At 54.9% G+C, this 24,082-nt stretch overlaps 1 protein-coding gene across 16 annotated transcripts in view; it reads left to right on the plus strand.

Moving 5' to 3' along the window:
• Positions 1–24,082, plus strand: part of LOC128750661 (RNA binding protein fox-1 homolog 3-like) — a 239,191-nt gene that overhangs the window by 180,188 nt on the left and 34,921 nt on the right. For 2 of the 16 annotated variants that reach the window (XM_053851055.1, XM_053851060.1), the window contains exon 1: positions 3,840–7,679. The exons of the other annotated variants lie outside the window; for them this stretch is intronic. In XM_053851055.1, the coding sequence (XP_053707030.1) occupies positions 7,551–7,679 (129 nt within the window). In that variant the 5' untranslated portion in view covers positions 3,840–7,550. Of the gene's footprint in view, positions 1–3,839; positions 7,680–24,082 lie in introns of those variants that run through there. 16 annotated transcript variants of the gene reach the window in all.

Consider the following 24,082-nt stretch of genomic DNA (forward strand, 5'->3'; position numbering starts at 1 on the left):
GAAGTCTCATCAGTTCATCACACAGGTCTGGTCCTGGGGGCAGCAGCCCGTGCAAAGAGGACCAGATGAGTCACCTTCTATCTTTCAGTCAACAAACAGAACAGAGCCAGAGACAGAGGGGGTTTTCATGCTCACATGTCATGAGGATGCAGCGCCACCCAGTGTCAGCGACACTGACTGAACATCTGAGCGACTCGGGTCAGGTGCTTCTGCTGGCAAGTTTGCATCCATGGTTGCTTCTGCTCCATGGCGTGTATCGTGAGAAGAACAACAAACTTCCTAACAATCCAGCGGGTCCCAACTGAGTGGCTCAATCCTCAGCACTCTCCTCCAGAACCCAGAAACCACACGACCGTCACCTGTTCATGTTTTCCTCCCTATTTCATGGAAATGTGCCCCGAGTCAGCACCCGCCTGATCCTGCCCGCTGCTGCGGCCTCCACATTCAAATGTCTTTGACACAGTGAGGCGCCGCAGATATTACACTCACAGGTTCGTGCTCTTGACTGGTGGTGACTGGTGTCTTGCTGACACGCTCCTTCTTACCACTCCTCTGGATCACGACGCCCTCTGGTGGCCTCCTCCACTGCCTCGTTTTTGCATGATGCATTCAGTACGAGTCCAGTATCACTGTAAAAGACACTTGAATCAGTACGTTAGTAGCACTTCAATGAAAAGTTCACTGCAACATTGGGTCATCACAACTCCAAATGCCACAGATCAGGGTTGGCCAACCAGACGGAGGCCCAGAGCCCCGCTGTTTGACTGCGCTGCTGAACAGAGCCACGTCAGGCTTCACCTGAGCAGCTGCTCACACGACTCAGTATAGCGCTGAAAGCTCCTCCCTGTGTGTCACCAGCTCGTACGTCTCCGGTGCACGTCTTTTCCAAACCCCTCCATCTGACCCTGATCCTCCTGGAAATATCAAGCGCTGTAGATAGAAATGTGGGCGCCACTGACTTGACTCCTCTATGTTGGGACGTGGCTCCTGCCACCAATAACGTGGCCCCGCTCTGTGTGTGTGTGTGTGAGCCACGCTGCAGACTGGAGCGTCTCCTCTTCACTCCAGTGAATTCAACGGACTTCACCTCCATCAACAGTGACTCACAGGTGGAACACATGCCACACCTTTAGTTGAGGGAAGGACAAAGTCAAACGTGGAACTGAGTGTCAACATGTCAGTGGTGTTGATGGTGACCCTGGTGAGCCAGTTCAGTTTCTGCGTCCTCCTGTAATATTCCTGCACCTGGAGGTCACCGGGACATGAAGAGTCCTGTGAAATATTGAGCAGGGACGACGCCTGTTATGTTCACGACTTTGGATATTACACTCACATTTCTCCGCCGCCTTGGGGGCAGAGTGTTTAAGCACCACTCTGCTGGAGCCGTGCAGGTTTCTGGGATGTTCCTGAGATGCATGGCTCAGCCGGAGTCCTGCCAGCGACGTTTTAATGGCAGAGTACTGTGGCAGGCGGCTGGGGGGGGCGGGCGTGTGGGGGGTGGGGAGGGTTGTTCAAGCCTGGTGTGAAAAGAGCCACAGGCTGCTACAAGGTTTCAGGTTCATTGCCCTCTAAGTTACAAGAGCTCAGCGTGGACGGAGGCACGTGAGACGCATCGCAAAAGTGAACGTTCGTACGTCATAGTGAGCTTAAGTGTAGTTGAGGAAAGAGTCGATGTAAAGGCAGACTTGTGACTCACGGGTTAAAGTCACTCCGGTCACGCCGAGACGAGAGCGATTGGTCCACGGGCCAGGCTGCCTCCACCGTCCATGCAGGAGTGATGTTCAAACACATCCCAGCCGGACGGGACATTAGCAGCCGTGACCAGCCTGCTCCCAAATGGAATATACTTTATGTCAGCGCAGCAATCTGAGGCCACGTTAAGGAGCCTTTTTTCTCCGGACGTCGATGGAAGCCGAAGGCTGCGACAGTCCTGAAATGATTGCTAGAAATTGCCAGACATTTGAAAGAATATGTGCCTGTCAGGCGGCTCGTGCCGCTCGCTTCCTGGAAGACGCCACCTCACTTAGCGCCGCGACACCGTCTGAATGAAATGAGGAGGACGGAGCGGGTCCTGAGGGTCTCGCTGCGGATTTGAGGCATGGGCCTTATCGATCTCTGCTAAACTTGGCGATAGCAGCGTCACCGTATTGGCAGCGTGCGTGCGTGCGTGCGTGCGTGCGTGCGTGCGTGCGCGCGCGTGTGTGTGAGAGAGACATTAATTACTCGGATCTGTGCTGGGAGTGAGGCAGTAATGAAGGCCAGCGTTAATGATCTCCCCGCGTCAGAGCAGCTTCACAGAGTGGCTCTCTGGTCCGCCTCTGATCCGGGAGAGGGGCAGGAAGCAGCGCGACTTTGTTATCTCTAACAGTTATGACACAACCTTTCATTAGCGGGGACCCCTGACGCCCCCCGGCCCAGATTCCATCAGCGGACCTTTAGCGAGAGCCTGACCCCGCCTCTTGTGCGCCCCCCGGGGGGCAACTCAGGCGGGCCCGCCGGCACCCCCGCTCCTCCTGCGGGGGCGACTGGCACTCTGGAGATGGCAGCTAATGAGGAAGCCTGTCAGGGGGCACCCCCCCCCCCCCCAACATGGCTGCTCTGTTTCACCGGAGCTTCTGCAGGACTGGAGCGCATCAGCCGCTAATTACGCTCTCGCTCTTCGGCACGCCTCACGTGATGCTTCTTTGGTCGTCCCCTGACTTCACTCCTTATTGTTGCTGAGGAGCAACCATTCAAGTGAGAAGAGCGTCTGCCGTTGGCCTTGACTCAACATCATCCAGGGTACTTGAACGCACCCTCGTGAAATCTTGGTCCTTTCCGTACGTCAGAAATCTGAATTCACGTGTTTTTAGGAAGAAAACCTGGGGTGATGTTGTCTGTGGACAGAGCTGCGGAATGACTGGTGGCAGCACGCCGTCTTTTTTTGGTTTCCAACGCTTCACCCAGAGAAACAGAAGCTCATAAATCACATTTTATATCTGAAAATAAAAGCCTCCCGCTGTCAAAGACCAACGTGACAATGATCTTGAGGTGATGAAAGCGTGAAATTGTCTGTAATAAAACCTTGAAATTAAAAAATAAAATATTCAGGAGAGTTATCATTTTTCTTTGTTTTTAAAAAAATATCTTTTTCATTTGCACTTCCGAGATTGTCCAGTAAGCTATTAGAAATATTATTTTTCACCACACTAGTCGCCTCTTCATCTTCCTGATTAAAATTGTCTTGTAATATTTATTTTATGTTCATTTCATTTGAATAATGATGACAAAGTGGTCTGTGCAGACGCAGAATTCTCACTCTTCCAGGAGGAAAATGACTGTTGATCTTTTTTTGTGACAATAGTGGTCATTCTTGTAAACAGTGGAGGAACGCGGATCACAGCTTCTGGAGCGTTCCTCCTGAAACAGAGTCTCCTCCCATGATCAGTGCATGTATTGATCAGTGGCCATACGACTAACTCAACAGGAATGTGCTGCCGAGCACTGTGGCCCATTAGTGGCTGCTCCTATTGGGTTTGAGTTTTGCTGAGTCAGCAAGTGACGGCTCTTTGCTTCCAGAGCGGCTGCTTCCCACCGACCCATGCGTGCGTGCGTGCGTGATTCTTGAGACTCTTTGTTTATGCCCTCTGGCTCCCCCTACTGCGACAAGTCAAGAGGCCATCGTGAACGACTTTGACATGAGAAAATGAGGCCGCGCTTAAAGATTGGAGTTCAGCGTGATATTCTGTTGTGAACATCGCCCGAGTCAGTCAGTTCTCTTGAGCTGCCACTGACTGAGATGTTGGCTTTCTATTGTCGGCGCATTGGTGAGCCTGGCATCGTCCTCATGGGTGGTGTAACGTGGCGGCGATGGATGAGATGTTTCTGCTCATGTTGCCTTCGTCTGCGTCAGCATCAGTGTTCTCCAGCCTCGTAACCAAACCGCTAGCAGGCTAGCACCCGCAGCGTCCCGTCACTGGTGCTTTCCTGTCTTCTAGCTGGGTTTGCCTCGCCGTGACTCGGTGAGACTCCGTCACGTGGCTTCACATCTGGACTCCTCCATCGAGAGGAAGACAGACGTACGTGGGTGTCGACCGTGACGCTGATTGTGGTAATAACGATGGCGCCCGTCGTTCCGGCGCTGCCACTGCAAATGGCCCGAGCGCAGCACAAGGAAGAAATGAGCAGCGACAAGCAGAGACACGGCCAAAAAAACCTGATTTGAATGATGGAATTTCCCAGCCCCGACGGGCGAGCCGCTCCACGAACGCTGTCCCTTCGTCGGCCGGGCGGCCATCTTGCCGCGCCGCCTTCGCTTCACATGACAACAAACACCAAAGAGACAAGCAGCGTTGAGAACATCCCGGCGTTTGCCTTTGAAGGGAGCGATCCGGCCGCGCTCATTTGAATTATTAACAGACAGACAAGAGAACACAGAGGGGAGACGGAGAGATGGATTTCAGTGTGAGCAGGAAAACAGTGGAGCTCAAACGCAGACGCTCCATCAGGGCGGTTCCTTAGTGTCATGGCCGTCGAGGAGAGCGATAAACAGCGCCTTCACAGTTCAGCTCTGAGATTCCTTGTGCAGTGACGCCGCCGTCCTGTGTGGCCCTGTGGAGGCTCTTGAGGCTGGAGCCTGTGCACGTACTGCTGAAGCGCAGCTCTCCGCACGGCTCACCCTGCCTCACCGTCGGGCTCTTTGCTCTGGATCCCCACTGTTCCTGTGTGACTTCATTGATTCATGTGTCCTCCCTGGAGAGTCTCCACGGGGTCCTCACACTGGCACCCCCTGTTGGCGTCGCAGAATATCTAAACGTTGATAACAAACCTAATATAAGCACACGGTGGTGAAGTCTTTGTGGTCAATATGCTGCTACAAACCACGGCAGTTTTGCCAGCATGAACTGGCTGACCACAGACTGGGGCCCCGTCATGGCCGCAGTGCTGGCGCCTCTGCTCCGTCCAACATTCTTGCCGACATCAGATCATTTCAACGGCTTCGGTGTTGAGTCACATGAGTCCCTGAATATGAATGATCTCCGTTGCCCTCGCCGCTGCCTCAGAACCCCTCAAGTCTGACGGTGTAATTACGGGGCCGACTGTTTTCCTGCTTGGATTAATAACATTTAATCTGCGGCGTCCCGCGGTGAGACCATTCTGCTCCCTGCTTCTGCTGCGCGTCCCGCAGTCGGACCTCATTATTACTGTCAGTGTGACCAAAACACCCAAGTGGAACTGTGAGACCTCCAGAGACGGCGGTTTGCTTCTCCTGCCGCCCGCCGCTGTTAATAGCTTCTGCGAGCTGAAGCTAGGAAGAAGAGCTTTGAGAGGCTAAAATCTGCTGTCGGTGGTGAGGCTGAGGCTCCGCAGACAACGCCAGAGAATGGAGACTGACTCTTTCCATCGGGAGAAGACCGTTGCGACGGTAATGCAGCCTCACTCCTAAATCATCGTGACTATCCCTGCAGCCCTTTCACTTTGGCACCTCATTGACCGACCAGTGGCGAGCTGATGCTTTAGCAGCCAGCTAGCCTCATCCAGGTACTGACCTCCTGCAGCTCGGCTGGGTGGCGAGGGACCGCTTGGGGACCAGGTGGACCTGAGTCGTTGGAGCAGTTCAGGGCGCAATGTTTGGTTTAATGACTCATCCGGAGCTCCGGAGTCGCAGGTTTGGCTGCATTGTCTTCTGCTGAGCGCCGTCATGGCCGTGTGACGTTAGACGAGATCAGAAGTTCCTTCAGCACCCATTTCCTCTGGACGTTACCGTGTTCCTCTTATGTGCGCTGCTGTCAAACAAGCCGTCTTCACTCCCATGGCGCCATGTTGGTGTGGGGGAAGTGGACGTTTGCGTCCTATACTGAGCGTTGCATGTTGACATACATGTGTGAGGCACTGCCCGCAGCATCAGGTGGAACATGTGCTTCAACTGAGAACCTGATGCGTCAACTCAACATGCAGCGCTTCCTTGGGCCTCAGTGTGTCCCAACATCAGCGTTTGACACCGTGGTAGCCCGCTTGTGTTGCACTCAGCTGAGGTTTTCAGGGACTGTCAGCTGTGTCATGGGGTCACCTTTAGCTGTGTCTGTCGACCATCTATGACGATGCTAGCTCCATAAGGATGCAGCTCCTTGCACGTTGGTTTTGGCCCAAAAACACCTTTGTTGTTGTCTCTAGAGCGTTTGAAGGCTTCCAGACCCAAAGAGTGCATCTCTGTGGGATGGACTCACATGTCTACCTTGAAGCCGCTGAAGGTGTTCAGACCGCCGCCTTCTGCGCCTTGGACTGTTTTCATCTGTCGCTGAACGCGTGTGTCCTTGAGCCTGCGCTGACGGTAGACGGCGGTGCGCTCCGCCGTGCGTGCCGCTGCTTTCAAAGGAGGAACCACAGCAGAGCCTGGAGGAGCCGTTTGTGCTGTGAGTTCTTTGTGTTTTGTACAAGTGCAGGAGAACGTTGGAGGAAGGTCCTTGTCTTCGACGTCCATCTTACGGGCTGCGTGAGCAATGAACTGGCTGAGCGAGTTAAGCTGGAGCTAATGAGCAAGTCCAAGTCTGTGAAGTTAGAGAGGGCTGTGTTGCAGGTCATCGGAGGGAAGTTGCGAAAAGCTTCTCTGTGATTCTGAGAAAAACCAGAGCAGCAGAACAGAGAGGCGAACTGGAGATTTCACCGACTGGCAACTACTGGTGGCGCGTCTGGGGGCGCGTTGTCATGGCGACGGCATGTTTTCCTGACACCGTGCCGCTCTTTTAATAAGCCACGCTTTGTTTTTGCCCCAAAATAGAGCTCTTGCTTTGGCTCTAGAGCGATCCAAGGCCAACTGACCAGTGTATCCAGTGCATCTGGTGTGTTCTCTTTGTTTGTCAAGCCGAACCAAAGAGGAGGGACGGATGTTTGGCGTCGATGGTTCAGAGCGTCTGAGGCCGCACGAGTGACGGCCGACCGGCCGGCTGGGATGGTGCCGGGATGCCTTTTCCTGGCTACAGATGTAGCGGCGCATGTGTCCTTGAGCCTTGATGTCGACTGCTGATGGCAGCGGTGTGTTTATATGTGTGTGTGTCTGCAGGCCGGGAGGGGCCGCAATTAAAAGGCAGCACCGGGTCCCACGAGGTGCTTCAGCCCAGGATCAGCTGTTCTAATGTCATTCACCTCCCCTCTGTTATACAGCCGCTCCGTTTGATGTATGGATCCACCGGGGACTTCATCAGTGCACCCCCCCCCCAGCCCCCCTGCCACAATGCTATCCACCTCTCTTATACCCCCACACTAACCTACCCCCTGACGGCGGTGCAACCCCTCCTCCTCCTCCTCCTCCCCCTCCTCCTCCGCTCGCACAGAACCTCCCCTTCTGTGTCTGATGCTCGCGTTGGCTTCCATCCTGCTCACAGTAAGCAGAGTCGCGCCGCGGACCGTGAGCAGAGAGTGAGAACGCCGGAGCGTGCACGTTGTCTGCGCGCCGCTCGCCGTCCTGCCACCGCTGCACTAGACGCGCCAGGAAGAAGGGATCGTAGCCTGAAAGAGGACGGGGAAGAGAGAGAGAGAGAGAGAGAGAGAGAGAGAGAGGATCTCCCGGCTACATGCGCAAAGCGTCCTGTCAGCCCGCGCTCCGCTCCATGGCCAACTCCGGCTGCCTGCTGCTCTCCGCTTCCGGGATGCTACCCCACTCGCTCCAGTGTCCCCCCCCTGCCTTCCTCTACCTGCCCGAGGTAAGAGCCGTGCCGCTGGATCGCGCGTCCCTCCGTTGTGCCAGGAACTTTCCCTCCCTCCGTCCCCACCGCCCGCCAACCCTTGACCCCGCACGTGCCGTCTCTTGAACCGGAGAAAGAGCCCTCTCTCGCTCCGCCCCGCCGCGGCACCGCGTCCTCCCGCCGCGGCTCGCACCTTCGCCTCCTCGCAGTGGCGTGAAAGAGGCGTGACGTTGGACCTCGTGCGCGCTTCGCGACTCATTCGGCCGCTCGCCTGGGTCGTGAATAGCAACTTTTGAGTCCCTCTGAGTGAAGCGCGGACTCGGAGGTTCCCTGGAATGTGTCGCGCCTCGTGAGCGGTCCACCACGACGTTTCCACCAGATGCTGTTCTGAGTCACAGTCGGGAGCCAGTTGAGAGTTTGGAGCAACTTCTGCGTCGTCAGCACGCGAGGCTGTAAATGAAGGCACGTCTCCCGCCTTCACACCTCGCTGGAGTCATGTGTCGGCGGAGCTTCGAGGAGCTCCGTATTGACTGTGGAGGGCCGGTACCCCCAAACATATACATTTTTCATGCAGTATTGATTTCCCTCGCCTCATTTTACCCCGCTCCTGCATTGGGAATTGATTTTGGAACTGATCCGATTATTTTGTGAAACGTGAACACTGCAATTTTCTTGGCGAAAAAAAAACCCACCCCAACACAAGGTGACTCAAGTTTTGCTCCGTCTGCTGCATTATTCACGCATTTCAATGTTGCTGCTGCTGATGGTGTGTGTGTGTGTTGACGATCGAAGGCATGCGTTGCAGCGTGTGCGGCGTGTGTCTTGGCGCCGTTTGTGAAGGGAAATAACAGCGAGGTTCTGGTCTTGTTTCCTCATTTAACCAAGCCATCACCACACAGACACACACACATCCTGGTCGAGGCCTCACACCCTCCCACCCATCTGTCCACAGTGGGCACACAAACGGAGCCGGAAGGCCGGTGGGTGGAGGGCGAGTGGACACCTCCTGTATACGCTGCCAAAACAAGGGACACACCAGCAGCTCAGAGCCATAACTCAAACATGGAATTGCACTTCTCATTTTGGTTCTTAGACCATCTTCTTCTGCCATAGAAATGGGTCTCTAAAGACCTCATTCAAATCAGTATAGTGCTTTCTGCTGTGTGCTGCGGTTCATCAGCAAGTTACAACTAGACATGGAGCGGTGTCTTCACGTGCGCCTGACTGTTGTTTGAATGGCGTCGTCCACGTTGCGACACCTTCACCACCCGCTGACTAGACTCATTTGATTGAAAGACTTCAGCAGGGTAGTATTTCCTGTCATTCCTTCACTCCAGGGGCTTGGATTGCTAACTGTGAGTGAAGTCAAATGACCACAAATCTGGCAAGGCACCGGTCAAGGGTCAGTGGGGTTTCACCAGAACGAGCTGCTCAGACCGCTGTGGAGGTGGGACAGAGACGGGCTTCACGGTGACAGATGTGACTGCCGTCATGGTCATCTAGAACACCGAGTCCCAAACTCTCTCAAGCTCTGAAGAGGTATTTGTTTGTCTTGGCGGTTGTTTTTTTGGGCCCATTGTACTACCGAGTACACGATTGCTGGCTTTGGTAGCAAGTGCTTGGTCAGCATAATTGTTTGATGACGCCCTGGCATGACGCGACTTCCTGTCGCGGCTGAGCTAAGCCTGCTCAACAGTAGAGCAACTCATACCCCTGAGTGTGCTGCAGAGGATTCACTCTGTCGTTGGCCTGTAGCTTGTGACCACGGATGGACTCGCTACCTCGCTGAAGTATCTGTTTCCTCGCCGTCCAGCCTGGTCCGTCCTGCGGCTCCGGCTGGTCCACTTCCTCCTGCACATCAGCCTCTTCTCCTCCAGCAGCTTTCCTCTCCTCTTTTGTGCCGTCGCCTCGCAGCCGCGTGACTGTGGTCAGCGTCTCCCGCTGCCCTGCCTCCTCGCCGCGGCGCCGGCTCGTGTCGGTGGCAGCCAGAGGACAGAAGGGGAGGTAGATTGAGGTGATAGCCTCTGCCTGCCGCTCTTTCTTTGCATTTCAAATCAGACAGTGTGAAGTGATTCCGTGCGGCGTGATATCACACAACATCAGGAGTTTATTACATAAAAGATTACCTCGCCGTTATTTGTGCGCCGCCGTGTTTCGGGTGTGTACGTTTCCCTTTGAAGCTCTTTGTAGTCGGCGGCGAGGCGAATAAATCCGGCTAAATGTTTGTTTTCATTAGCGGAGGAGAGACTCCCCGCAGGCCGCCGGCGGGGGGGGGGCCTGACGGTGGGCGTGTGATTATGACAAAACAGACTTCCACGCCGTTCTTGAATGCAGGATGATGTCACTGGCGCTGTAGCGGCTGAGTTACGACTCTGGACGTTGAGGGAGTTTTTGAATTGCCGAGCTTTAACAGGACGCTGGCGCTGCAGGCCGTATCTAAGCGCGTTTACAGTGGAGCCCGCGGCGGCGGGTTGGCTGTCTTCAAAGCCGTAAAAACATGGCAGCGCATGGCTCTCCTATTTAGCAGGCGTTGGTGGGCATATGGCGGCGCTCGTAAACTCGGCTCTCTTATCTAAGACGCCGCTGTTGGCAGGGAGCGCAGTGCTACTTGTGCTGAAAGAGAGAGAAGACGCTATTGTCTCTGGCCGCGGTTTACACTTCTGACGTGCGTTTGTTGAGAAGTTTGTCGAGGTTTCATGTTCGGATTCACTGGGACTGTTGAAGTCATTTGAATGTTCTCCCGAGAGTCACGACTGCTCTCTGATGAGTCGTTAGAGCTAGCGCGTAATGTGACTAACTAGCTTGAAGCCACACGTCCTAGCCGAGCAAGGAGCGAGTTACACCTGTGCACCAGTCCCACTGGCGTCCAGTAGGGTGCCCCACTGAGCTGAATTCATCTGAGGACTTGAGTCAGACTGAGACAGAGCTCTAGTTTTATGAGTTGGAGCCACTTCCTGTCTTATTGGTGCAGTCACTTCCTGTGGTCTGTTTTGAAGCACATCACGGCAGTCAGTGGTGCAGTGTGGACCCCGGTGTTTTTCACTACTGCATCAGAGGCCTCATGGGTTAATGTGAGCTTGTTACATTGAGTGGATGTTTGTGGCAACAAACCCTTTGACTGATTAGTAATTGCGATGCTTCCTCTCACTTTGTGTTTTTCTGGTTGACTCTTGTTTGTGTGAAGAAGAATCTCTGTGTTGGAGGACTTGTTCTGCCTCTCCAGTTTCACCGCCCTCCTCCTCCTCCTCCTCCTCCTCTTCATCCTGATCTCTTTTCTCTGAATGTACTGGAGGCGACACACGCGCACACACACACGCACACACACACATCTGGTGAAGGAGCGCTGCAGGGAGAGAAGAGGGAATACTGGTGACACACTTCCCCTTCGATGCGAGCCTTGATCCGGCCTCCCACGGCACCAGACATTGGCGGGGACTTGAGATATCTAAGAATGCAGGCGGGCGGTCACCTGGGGCCACGGGCTAATGCTAACAGCGGTGTCTCCTTCCTGGGGGATCATGACTGTAGCCGAGCTGGGCCTATTGACAGCTGTAAATGGAGAGGCGGGCTGTAACTGGGGAGGCCTAATAGGCTTTTGTCCTGACACCAGCTCTTGTTAGGGTCTCCACGGGCGTCAGAGAGGCCGCCTCGTCATCCCCCAGTCCCTCCACCTCCGGGGATCTGGGCTGACACATGACTCCACTAGGCCAGCGGGGAGGAGGCTGTGAGAGGAGTTGGCCACATCAATGAGCATAAGAAACGGACCCATCGTCACGTGGCCAGTGTTTTGTTTTCAGGGCTCCATTTGAATGTCCCGCGTTTTTGTCAAGTGTCTGTTAAAAACACTCCTGCGTGTCCAGCGTTCATGAACAAAAGGCGCTGACATTGAACTCTCAGACTGATGGCATCATCACCAGACGAGGGTTTGCCCTGGCGCCCCCTGGAGGAGCTGTAGGGACGCAGCGCCCGGCGAGCGGGCGCTGGACTTTCCTCTGCAGCGCGTCGATAGATGTGTATTTACATTTTGCCAATAATGCTAAACATCCCGCAGTCATTAGCGTTAGCCGCCAGGGCTGCCGTCTATATTCTGGACCTTCACGTCCTGGAATTAGCATTCAGAGCACCGCGGATGCTAATAAACTCCACTTGTGAAAAACCGGGCTGCGATCGCTCTCTTTCCTCCACAGTTACTGCAACGGAATAAACTCACCTCGTGATGATCTGTCGTGAGAGAAAATGTATTGATCACATCTTAGTACTCGACAGTCATGTGACGCGACTAACATGATCATCACGACTGTCCACTGACGGAGAATTTGCACCATGGAAGGCTCCCCGCGGACTACGCACAGCTGTGACGTCGCCCCCCGGTGGACGAATGCAACATGGCGTCTTTTTTGTCGGGTCGTGTTACGCATCAGCGTGTTGACTGAACAGTTCGTAAACCACTTCAGTTGAAGGGCGAATGCAGAAGTCACACAAAAAAGAAGGCGGGAAAAGTATTTCAAATTGTTGAGCTGTACTTTAAATGCGTGACTGAAGTAGGTGTTGTTCAAGTGCGGGGAATGGTATAAAAAGCCGTCCTCTTTCCTGGACCTGGTCTTGATCCGGACTGGTTTCCCCTCGGCGTGAAAACACGCCGCTTGCGTCTCCCACTCTGTTTTTGGGAACAGGCGAGCGATGTAACTCTCCTCTTCCTCCTAAACATGGCGGCCGTCTTGCAGCGCTGTGTTCGCGGCGCACGCCTCGGTGTTTTCCTAAAATCATCTATCAAGGTGAGATCAGTGGGAGCGAGCGGAGCCTCGGGCATCTTCTCCTCGTGCTTATGAGCTTTCATGGCATCCCGCGGGAGCTGCGCCGCTCCGCCGCCCTTCAAAAACAAACGTAACTTACAAATGAGAGTTTCCCGTCTTGTTTGTGTCGGCGGGCGTCTTCCAGAGAGCAAATGTCTTTTTAATGATTGAACTGGTTTTTGCTTTCCGCAGCGGACCGCGATCCGCTCGCCGGAGCAGCAGGAGTCCGGGCGCTTCTGTTGTCGGCGTGTTCTGGAATTAGCCAAAGTAAATGTGGAGAAGGAAAACAATTCAAAGCATCATTCACATATATCACTCGAGTCCACTGGGGTTGTTTTAATGTCACCACTATGTTCAATGAAATCACTTGCTCTTTGTGTGCGTGAGAGCGGCTGCACGCGGATCCCAGCGCTGGGATTTGATTGACTTGTCAAGGCATTACTTCTTCTGTCAGGATTATTGCAGATAAAAGAGCAAACTAATAGATCTTGCGCGGCGAGTCGACGACTTTACGAGCAGCAGGATTCAGCGTGACGTGCTCGCCATCAGCAAAGGTCACTGGTTCCCCTGATTGTGCCGTTGAAGCGGCGGGTTGGGCCTCGAGCTTCTGCCGTGGGTAATGACTCTTTCGTTGGGGCGGGGGGGGGCTCAGGTCCTGCTGAGTCTCTCGTCCGGTTTCATGAAACCGCTGGAAAGAAGGTGTGCAAGTCAGGACTGGTGTGTCACATTCACCCATGAGTCACGCGTCCACCAGCTGCAGTCTGAATCGTTGCTTTACAGAGTCAGGTTGGTCAATAGGAAGAGAGTGCTCGCCACGATAAAGTCAGGACCCCACTCGGATTCAGTAGCTTTGTGTTGCACTGAAGGCCACTTCAGTTGTGTCTTTTGTGCATTGTGCTGTGGACTCTCCAGTTGAGCTTGAGGCAACACTGCGTGAAGCCTCTGAAGGTTGTGGGAGCTGCTGACACGGCCTCATCTGCAGGTGACGCGCGTGAGCGCCGCAGCATGCTCTTGCTTCATAGCATGTGAAGTAGGGAACGGAAAAGCATGAGTGAGATAAATAGTGACGTCGGTTCAGGTTGCCAGAGTGTGGAGGGTGGAGAGGGGTCCGTACCAGGGCGCCAGCCTGACCGCTCATTAGCATGTATTAGCGCTGCAACACTTACAGCCTCGGGAGACCAACCTGAGACATGAAGGAGCTTGTCGGACCGTTCTGCTGGATGGGTCCAGGGCTTTTCTACTTCCTGCGGCTTCTTTACTGTGGTGGCTGAACTGGTGAGCGAGCGCTGGGCCGGCGTGGTGACATCCGTCAGCTGTCAGCCGTTGACCCGGGATGAGCCTTTTTCATTTTGACTTTGTAATAACTGCGGCTCGGCTGGCAAAATGAGACGGATGACCTTGCTCAGTCTGCTCCCTGAAGCCCGCCGTCGCCGGGCCCAGCCGGGTGATAGGACGCTGTCATTTGCTCGGCGCTGACACTGGCTGAGGCTGCTGGGACGAGTCCCTGACAGAACCTCCAAGATATGAAAAATGTTTCCAAACTTCACAACATTGACCATGAAGGAGGGAGGACTTCAGAAGTCACCAGCGAAGCTCGCTGAGCTTTCCGACTCCCATCGCACAGGAATTCATCTGTCGTTGTGCTTTAGAATTTGCTTTTGAAAAGAATTTTGTTTCAAGCTAAAGACTAAATACTTCAGATACTTCAGATACTAGATCATCATCTGATCAAAGACACTCCCGATGAAGGAGTCAATGCAAATCTGAGCAAAGAATGTGGTGAAGTTCACTTCAGAAGTGACAGACAGTGTCCACTTCAGTGTCCACCCGCTGATGGAGCGGTTCTGATCGCGAGTCCGTCACGTCCTGGTTCCACGCTTGAGCGCGTGACATCCTCACCTTCAGTATCCAGCCTTTCCACTTCTTCCCAGACTGGCACGAGTCAGGGGGACCAGGGCCCAGGTGGACCGCTGCCATTCAGCAGTTGTTGGGGTGGAAGTAAAAAAAAAACTCCCCAAAGGCGCCGGCCATCTGGATGTCAGCCCACGTCGGCCAATCGGCTTGGAGCATCCGTGGCCGCGTCCTCACCACACGAGCGCGCACAAAGCAGCACAATCATAAAGCCTTCACGTCAGCCACCCCCAGATCCTAACACGTCCTCCTTTATCCTACTTTTCAAAGAAGAATGCGAGAAGAGTGCGCTGCCGGCGGCGTGTGGCGGAGAAAACCTCATTTCTGGCGGCGCGCTGCAGCTAGTGCTTTATTGAGGTGGCTGTAATTTGATAAGGAGAAGGAGCTCAATGGACTGTGAGCGAGTCAGCAGTTTGAGGCCAGTCACATTTTGATGCGGAGGGGGCGGCAGTGACGGGGGAGGGGTCCGTGACATTGACGGCCTCCGCCGCTCGCTGTGTAATTACGGCGACGCGCGTGCGTCTGCGAGAGAAAAGGAAGCTTCAGTGAGTGAGTGACTCGTGCGATCGCTGCTAATCTCCCCGCCGAGCCAACAAACCTTCATCCACCTCTGTCTCCGTGCTGGGAATCCTCCTGGCTGTTTTCCTTGTTGTGGCTGTTGGGCTCTCCAGATAAGACGCCGGAACCTTTTGAAGTTCCTATAAATAACGGGGCGGCGCGGCCCACTCCGCGCCCTCCGCTCCCAGTTCAGATCAGAGATTAGCCTCACGTCGGCCCGCTGGCCACGAGGTCCCTCATCAGGCCCCAGGACTTTCCCACGTAGCCTATCAAGCTGTTTGTGCTCCCTGGATCCAGGAGTGGCAGAGCAGAACAGCAGAGAGCACGGCTGACTTGTTAATCAACAGCCGCTTCAGAGTCAATCGCTGCGCGCGGCCTGATCCCTGAGAAATCTCTCTGCGCTGAGGAAAAACCTGGCGCTTTTGGAAGTCACTGTTAAACAGGCTGTAAAACGTTCCCTGGGACCTGCAGGGCTCCTGGATGTGGCAAGGCGGCGCAGGGGCCGTTCACACATGAGCAGGCGCTTTCATCTGGCTGAGGGCAAAGTCAGTCCGCCGTCGGAGAATGGCAGCGTAACTTTGAAAAGGTCGGCGCTGGCCCCGCCGTCGCCCGCCCCGGCTACACTTAAGGTTAGGTAACGGGCCGGTGCCCAGATGGACTGACAAAATGGGCAACAAGGGACTGAAAGGAGCGGCTTTTTGTCAGGCTTGGGAGAGAGGGATGGAAGTGGCCGGGGGCCGGGGGAAGGCGTTACAAGTCCTCTTCCAGCTGCACGCGTCTCAGATGAAACACAATGAGGGCCATGACACGAGTGTCATGTCGGGGGGCACCAAAGTGCCTGGCCCCCGCTGTGACTTCACCCCTCTCTGGCCACCTGCTGATCTCCAAGGGTTTGGGTTTGTTGCCCCTCCGTCGTATTCTGCTCTCAGTTTTGAGTGCGTGTTGAGGCGCCCGCGCGCTCTGCAGTGAGTGGGTGGGACGTGCCGACATAAATGTTGCTTTACAATCAGATGAATCACTTTTACAACCTGATTGAGGATCAGAGCCTTTCTCTGCGCGTGTGTCCGGCTAATCCTCCTCATGACTCATCCTCGCCGCCGGAGCTTAGCGGGGCCACGCGCCGCTTTCTCTCAGGACAAAAGAGGCGGTGGCGGCTGCATTCAGCAGTGATTTGGTTCCGTGAGCCAAGCGGCGGCGCCCACGCCAGATTCCTGCGGTCACACGCTTTATTTGACTCGGGGGTGACTCCACGCCGCCGCCCAGGGATTCCTGAGTCTGGTACGTTGTGACGCTGCGCCGGCGTGGGCTGGCCCAGCCCGCCGATGAAGAATCAGTCTGTCAGCAGACGCGCTCCCCCCACCCCACCCGCCTCATTGACAAATGGCGTCCCTTCACTTCATCAAGGTCGGCGTACAATTAAAAGATTCGCGATTCATCAACCAATGAGCGGAGGCCTGAAATCAGCAGCCAACCTTGAAGATGCTGGCTGGAACACCTGGCCTGGATGGATGAAGCACCCTCCCAGGGTTGTGGCTGTCGGTGTGGACGGAGCCCTGTATTTGAAGAGGTCTTCCTCTGCGCTGGCTCTCTCCGCGGGGACGGCTGGGCGCTTCGTCCCGTCCGACGTGGGGAACGTGACGCTTCTGTCGCCGCTGCTCTCACTTACCTTTGCACAGGAATTAAAAAGGTCATTACTCAGTCTCCTTTTTGATGTTGAGCCAATAAATAATATATCTTTTGCAAGCTATGCTCTTTCAAGTCCCGTCCCGAGTCTTGTCTTAATATATGCATCAGCGCGGCGTGCGCCACCCTACCCCACCTCGCCGCCGCCGCCACTCTGGATGTATGTTAATGACTTGAATGGGCTTTTCTGTTTTCATTTCATCCGAATCCTAGTTGAGGAATGCGGCGCTGAGGCTCCGCGCTCGGGCCGCGGGGTGTCAGGTGCAGTCTAATGTTCTTGAGAGAGAACTCTCAGTGTGAGGGAATGAAATAGGAGAAGGTTTCCTGATGTGCGGCTGCTCTTCAGCGCGGCTGCTGGAGCGGAGGCTGATAATGGAGTCTCCCCGACCTCCTCTCACCCCACCGCCATGCCTTTTATGGGCTGAGAAAGAACACAAGTGATGAACAAGAATGCATTTGGCCAATTACCTTATCAACTGTAACCAGTGGCTTCACATTTCAGCCTGGCTCAGAGCTCTCCGTCCTCCCCGCCGCGCTCCTCGGGCTTTCCCTCCCCACTGGCAGCGGCTCGCTGAACCCGATACTGAGATTTGTGCGGCTCATTCCCTGCACTCACGCGACTCAAATGTGGTGTCATAATTGGCGCACCATTGATTTCTGTCTCCTCTTACAGCGGCCTGAATGGCTGATGAGTGAGACTTCCTGTCATAATAGGTCTCGTCCAGGCTCCTCACCGCACCGCTCCGCTTCCTGTCCTCTGCTGGTTGTTGTGGCTCCAAAGAAAGCCTTCGTGGCGCAGAAAGAGAAGCCTGTCTGAGCAGATGACACCCGCTTTATTGGCCGTCCGTCACCTTCTCCCCGGGTCATGAGGTCAGCTCCGGCCTCGCCCCTCTGGTCTGCCCCGGGGCCTCCTCCCAGTTCAACCGCAAGCCATTCTCTCAGCCGGGACCTCGGGAGAACACCGCTCCTCCTGCATCAAGATATTCAACCTTTAATCTGGTACTGTAAGTGCAGCGACGATCGACTCTCCTGCTCCGTCTCAGCCGGAGAATCGTCTTGTTGTGTCTCTGCAGTTTTCCTCTCACAGACGACGGCGGCTCTTATCAGTGGCTAGTTTCCCCGCTGCTGGAATCATCTGCGCCGCTCCCTCCGTCCCCGCTGTGGGAGCGGCGCAGATGATTCCTGCAGCTCTGGGGAGTCTCGCCGGGGGCCACGCTCCGCCACGCCGCGGCGCAGCAAGCCAGGCAGGTGCTCTAGTTAGAGCCCAGCGATGTGTCTTGCCGTCGGAATTTTGGAGGGTTTTCACATCGGCCAACAAAACAGCTCATATTAGTCGAACGTAAATCGACGGATTTATGAAAAATGCATCGAAGGCTGCGAGCTACGTGGATGCTGTTCCTGATTCTTGCATGTCATTAAAGTTGCTGCGGAGGAAGATGTTGCAGCGAAACCGGAGTGAAGCCGTGCAAGGCTTCGACCCCGGGGCCCCTTATTTTTCCTCCAAACGACTCCCCTCATAGAGCCGCCGACCATCAGACAAACTGTCGAGCCGCAGTCGGCTCATTCGCAGCCGGAAAGGCAGGAAAACAACAAGTGAAAAGGAGTGGCAGGAAGGCAGAAAAGCCCAGACCCGGTGTTTCTAAAGCCCAGCTCATACATTGCTAATGCTTGCAGTAATATGGGTCTCATTCATAATGGATAAAGCTCTGGCCCCGGCTGCAAAGTATATCATGTGCACTGTAAAGAGGTCAAAGATTGGCTTGTTTGCCAGGAACGTGGCGAACAGTGTTTGCTGTTGTTTCCGACCAGCTTCTGGGATCAGCGGGTCCTAATGTACGCCACCCAAATGAGTCTGAGAATCCCCTTCCTCCGGCCGTCTGCGCCGTACGCTCCTCAGCGGGTCCCTTGAGAGGCGGACCATCCTCTCCTGTGCTGACCGGATCATAATACAGTGGGCCGGACGAGCCAGAACCCTGCAGTCGCCACCCAGTCATGTTTGAGCTTTTTGCTTGTCGTTCTACTACGTTGACTTGAATCCCCCTAAACGTTCTGCAACCCGAGAGCTCATGTTGCCTGTGAACATGCTGACCACGCAAGCACTTCCTGTCCCATGTCGACATTACTCATCATCTTTCCGACCAGAGGTGGGTGTTGAACCAAGACGCAAGGACTCAGCTGGTTTCAGTGAATGTCTCCATGATGAACAGACGAAGAGTGTGGCAACGGTCAGGCGTCAGTGGCGTGTGCTAGCTAGCTTGTGAGCTAACGCCGTCCGTGGCCGGTATTTTTAAGGATCATCAAGCCCACTTCCTCATCTCAAACACCACTCCGGTTTGGCCCCATTACCGAGCTCTTCTTCCGTCACCTTCCGGTCGCCGCTGACTAAACAATGCATGAACCTCTCGGCGGGTAAAATGCCGCACCACTTAGCGGATTAATAATTGATGGCGTGTAAAACTACAAGTCTTTTGACAAGTCCCCCTCCCCCACGCCCCCTTTTCCGTGTGGGGTCAAAGTTCGTCTCTCGCTCTCTACTTCGGCTTCCCGCCTCCAGTCCAATTGGAGCCCTTTTGATGGTTGCTATTCCATCAGCGTGTGATCTCATCGGGGCTTCTGAAAGGGATTAGTCGGCTCACTCCAGAGCAAGCGCTCGGCCTGCGGAAGGTGCGATGGACACTAACCAGAATCATGTATCACAGCTGCGTCTACGCCCACCAAGTCGTCCGTCCGAGTTCTCTCGTCCCATCATTCTGAAGCAATCACCCGGAAGGTCCCGTAACGCTGGCCGCCTTCAGCCCTGGGTGGCTGCGCTTTCTGCTGAGGTCACCGCTCTTTGCTTCATGATCTGACTCCAGCGGCCCGGATCCCACTGTCAGCTGACCGTTTAGTGAGGAACCACGTGACCTGGAGTGCTGTCACACCTGGCCAGGTCGTGCCTCGCACACACACACACACACACAGTACCGATGCACCGCTCCTTCCTGCTCTTACCTTGAGTTTCTCCCCCCCCGGCTCCGCCTCCTGCTGATCAATATTTGGGGCTGAATTGGCTGAAAGGGGAAAAGAAGGCTGTAAAGTTGAGGAGACAGGCACTTGGAGGGCGGCCAGGGAATCTGGGCCGCCTTGTTGATGCTTCCTGATACCAGATAGGCCAAGCAGACGGCAGTCCTGAGACATGGCCCAGCACTTTTTCTCATTTACCGGTCAACTTTCCCCAGATTATTGCTAATGAGCCCGGAAATCAGTTGCACGTCCCGCAACTTTTTCTAAAGGAAGCCAGAGATGGCACGGTCCGATCCGCCACACAAGGCCCGCAGGGGATTTTTTTGAGGAACACTTCATCACTTTGACATTGATTAAAAATACATGGCCCTGTTCTCGGGGACAGTGGCGGCACAAATCAGCACAGTTCAGCAGTCGCCTCTCCCGCTCCCACTATCCAGGCCCTTTAATTGCAGTGCTGCTCTGGGCGGCGTAATGGCGGCTCGCAGGGCCACGGCCGTGTTATTGTGCGCCGCTGCCTTCAGCCGCTGTGACGAGTCCTGAGCGATGCCCAGCAGTCGGAGGAGGCGCTCCGAGATGATCGTCAGCCCCCTCTCTCGGTCCCACAGAGCCTCTCTCCTTTCCTCCAGCTCATCTGTTAAGTGAGGGGGGGCGGGGGGTGTTACCTGAGAGGCTCGGGGCGGTGTTAGTGCCAGTGTGCAGGCTTTCCCACCTCACCAAAGTTTGTGAGAACCAGCACGAAATGATTCCTCTCACCCACTCTTGTAAACACTGCTTTCCTCCCACTGTCTAAAAAGGTTGCTGGATCTATTTAGGGACCAAGGTCAAGTGAGCAACTTCATGACTGTGTTGCCCGGTTCTGCTGGTGTTGACCCATAACCCTGTTGACATTGCAACTACTTGTCTCAGACCGCTTCAGCAGGGGCAGGCAGAGGGCGGCTGGACTGAAGTTGAAATGACGCTCGCCAACACGTCTCTCTCATGTGGATCGGCACGGCGTGGGTCAGATCGTGCTGGGGGTACGCCGGCGAGGGCGCCAGCCCTTCCTCCTCATCCTGATGATCAGGGAGGAAACGGCTTCTGTCTCTGTCACTCTCACGTCACTGTCTGTGGCTCGGACACTCTTGGCCCCATTTGTTGGTGTGTGTGTGTGTGTGTGATGCCTTTACCCTGACTTCAGCGTGACATGGCACTTAATGGACTCTGCCATGTCAAACAAGCGCCCTCGGTTAATTACATTGCCAAGGCCCTGGCCTTTTCTCCAGTAGTTCATTCTCACTCGGGCAGATACGGCTGCAGCACCCGAATGTGTGTGTGTGTGCGCCTGCGTGCGTGTGCAGCATTGTTGCTCTAATCCTCTGAAGTCGAATCAGATGGAGGCTCTTTTCTCCCAAAACAAGCATTTTGTTGTCGCACAACTGCAGCGGTCGAGGCGAGTGGCGCCGCAAACGGAGAGCAGCAGATCCTGTAAAGCTGCTGGCCATTCTGGGTGCGGGCGGCGCTGCTTCCTGAATGCTCTTCGGCTTCATTCACATGTGGATTATTGAGGACGCCGTGCGCGACCGCCAGCCGACATCAAGCGACAATGCATTTATTTTAGATTTGCACAAATCTGGCAGGACGAGGTTGTGTGCGCGCTCGCGCCGACAGATTCTTTTAATATGTCACATAAATAAATACCAGCACCTCAGTCAGCACCTGCTGGCCTTCTTGGGTCCACGCGGAGTTTGGGGGACTGTCATCATTCATTAGCAAAGCTCTCTCTCTCTGCTCCCTGGCTTTGCTGCGTCGACACGAAACATTTATTCTTCACATTCATGGCTTCTGTTGGACGTCTGACAGTCTCACTCATCTGCTTCACATTGCACTGGGAAGACTTGACTTGGTGCGAGTCCTGCCCCGCCAGTGCCTCTCTGTGCCACGTTGCCCGTTTCTTCCGGTTAGCCCCGGTGGGAATATTGGGAGTATTTGACGGGTGGTGAATCTTTGCCATAACAGGAGCTTCTTCACTTGTGACTCGGTGTTTTGTGAACGTGATAAAGGCCTCACCAATGATGCACGAGACACCTTTTCTCCAGCGAAGGAGGAAGAGCCCCTGAAACCAAATGCCTCCAGGGTTTGCTGGCCCCTCCCTCGCCCCCTGCTCCCCCACAGCCAGACTGAAAGCGATCTGGTCCCTGAGCAGCGGCAGAGAAGCAGGTCCAGTGACCGGTGGTGGTCAGGGATGCCGACCGGAGACTCGACCGCATCAGAATCCGTGTGCTGGCCTCCCTTTGGTCGGTGTGTGCTGGGGCCCAGGGAGACGGCGGCGCACGGCCACAGCATCCGTCTGTCTTTGCACCTCCGCACACAAAGTGGCATTTCCATTTCAAGATTGTTTTTTCAATCTCTTCTGTGAGCGAGTTTCCCAGAGAAGAGCCCATTGATTCTTTTGGAGTCCAATGACTGTTCTGGCATTTAGGGAGTCCCTGCTGCTTCTGCTGAGGGGCCTTGAAGGCCAGAGGCCAGGAGTGCTCTCTTTGGCCTCAATATTCACTGATATTTGTCACAGGCTGACACCAGCTTTTGGGGCTGGTGGTCGTCCACGCAGATCCTCAGTCCCATTCAGTGGTCAGCTTTTCCCCTGTGTGTGTGTGTGTGCGTGTGTGTGTGTGTGCGTGGCGTTCCCTTCTTTGAGACTTGTGTGGCAACATTCGGCAGGTCTTGCCGGAGCCTCCTCAGCATCATGTTGAGTCCCGCTCCTGCAGGGGGCTGACAGATGAGCCGCCGCCCACACCCTGAGCAGCTGAGTGCCCTTTCGGCTAATGTAGCCTTCATGGTCCTCATCATTCTGCATACACAGCACAGGCCCATGATGAAAGGCAGGTGAGAAGTTCACCTCTCTGCTCAGGTTTTAATCAACCTTCCTGCAGATATGCAGCAATGTATATGAGCCTTCCCTGGAGCCCCCGGTCCCATTTAGCGCCTGCCAAACAAGGAGCTGCCAGGTCTGCAGAAGGTTGACGTTCGGGACCAGCTCCGTCCAATTCTGCCTCCCGCACTGAGCCGCGTGAATGTGGGACCGTTGGTTCATTAGAGCTGGACAGTGGTGCGAACTCTTCCGTGAGTTCAGGCGATTGCTTGGCCATGCGTGGCCCATCGGGTCAGACCAGGAGGCTGCTGAGATCCAGACCCTCACAGGGCTCTGGGACTGGCAGCAGGATGCCGTCACTCTCGCCTGCGCTTTCGGGTTTCGGGGCTGAGGCCATAGAAGGGCAGTGTGGGTCTGAACTGAGCAGGTTTAAAAGGGAGGAGTCTGGCCGTGTTTGTCAAACTGACAGAGGGATGGAAGTGAACAGGGAGAAGGAGGGAGCGGGACGAAGAGAGTGACGACTGCTGATCCGGCAGATTGAGCAAGAAAGCATGAAATACTACATGAGAGGGAGAAAAGGACAAAAGCAGCCACCAGGGTCTGATCATGTCGGCCAGGGTCTGGGGCGGGGCCACCTGACTGATGGGCGGACGTCGCACCATGTGACAATTTCTGCAGATGGTAAATATCTCAGCGCTGCTCGGCAGCCGGTGGAGGTCAGGCCAGTTCCATTTGAAAAGACACTTTAATATAGCCGCGCTCTCACACTGGCACACCTGAGCGTCTCTGGTCTTTATGGTTAATGGTGTCATTTTCTGGCCGCGGCTGGAGGAAGTTTCCTTTCAGGCTCATAAGCAGGTGACCGTGACTGCCGCTGACATTTCACACTTTGGCTCAGATTCCAACCCTCGAGGAGAAGAGCACCGGGGTCAGGAGGGTAGATTTGTGTCGCGTCCTCACAACCGCGGAGAGTGAGAAGAGGAGAAGTTTGTGGGAAGACAGGAGTCCGTGGTCGGTTGTTGTGCTACATCAAGTTTGGGAAGTGAATCCGGGATAATCCCCGTGCTCTCTTCCTCTCGCCGGATAAACACAGACGATCTCCGAGCACTCTTTATTTATATCCGCGCGTCAGAACCCAAAACCTTGACGGAGTATTTTTCCTTTTGAAGATCTCTTGCGGCGGATTAAGGTGCTCCTAATTGACTCGATGATGGCGTCCGGTCAGAGCGGCGCAGCGGCGAGTGGGTAGCGAGGATTTCTTTCTTGGGCATTAAGCCGTCATGGCGGCGCCACGCAGTCGGGCCGTATTTACTGGCGGAGCTGCAGTTGATCCCACCTGATGCCTCTAATGCGAGTATCAATCTCCTGGATGGCTTCTCGCTCCAATATGGCTGGTGTCGTCTCTGGTTAGCAGAGTCTCCTGATGAAATTGTCCAAAACTCCAGCCATCACTCAGGCTTGCCGGCGGATTGATTTCCTTTCATCGTCTCCGTCTTCTCTTTCTCTTGGTGCCGCCGCCGCTGATGCTCGGCCGTGTCAGACCGAGAGGACGCGCCTCCGGGACCGCAGGCATCTCAGGCCCGCAGTTCCCCCCGTCCGCTTCGGGCTCTGATCCAGGCCTC

Source organism: Synchiropus splendidus, chromosome 19 (genome assembly GCF_027744825.2).
Source record: "Synchiropus splendidus isolate RoL2022-P1 chromosome 19, RoL_Sspl_1.0, whole genome shotgun sequence".
Classification (NCBI taxonomy): domain Eukaryota; kingdom Metazoa; phylum Chordata; class Actinopteri; order Syngnathiformes; family Callionymidae; genus Synchiropus; species Synchiropus splendidus.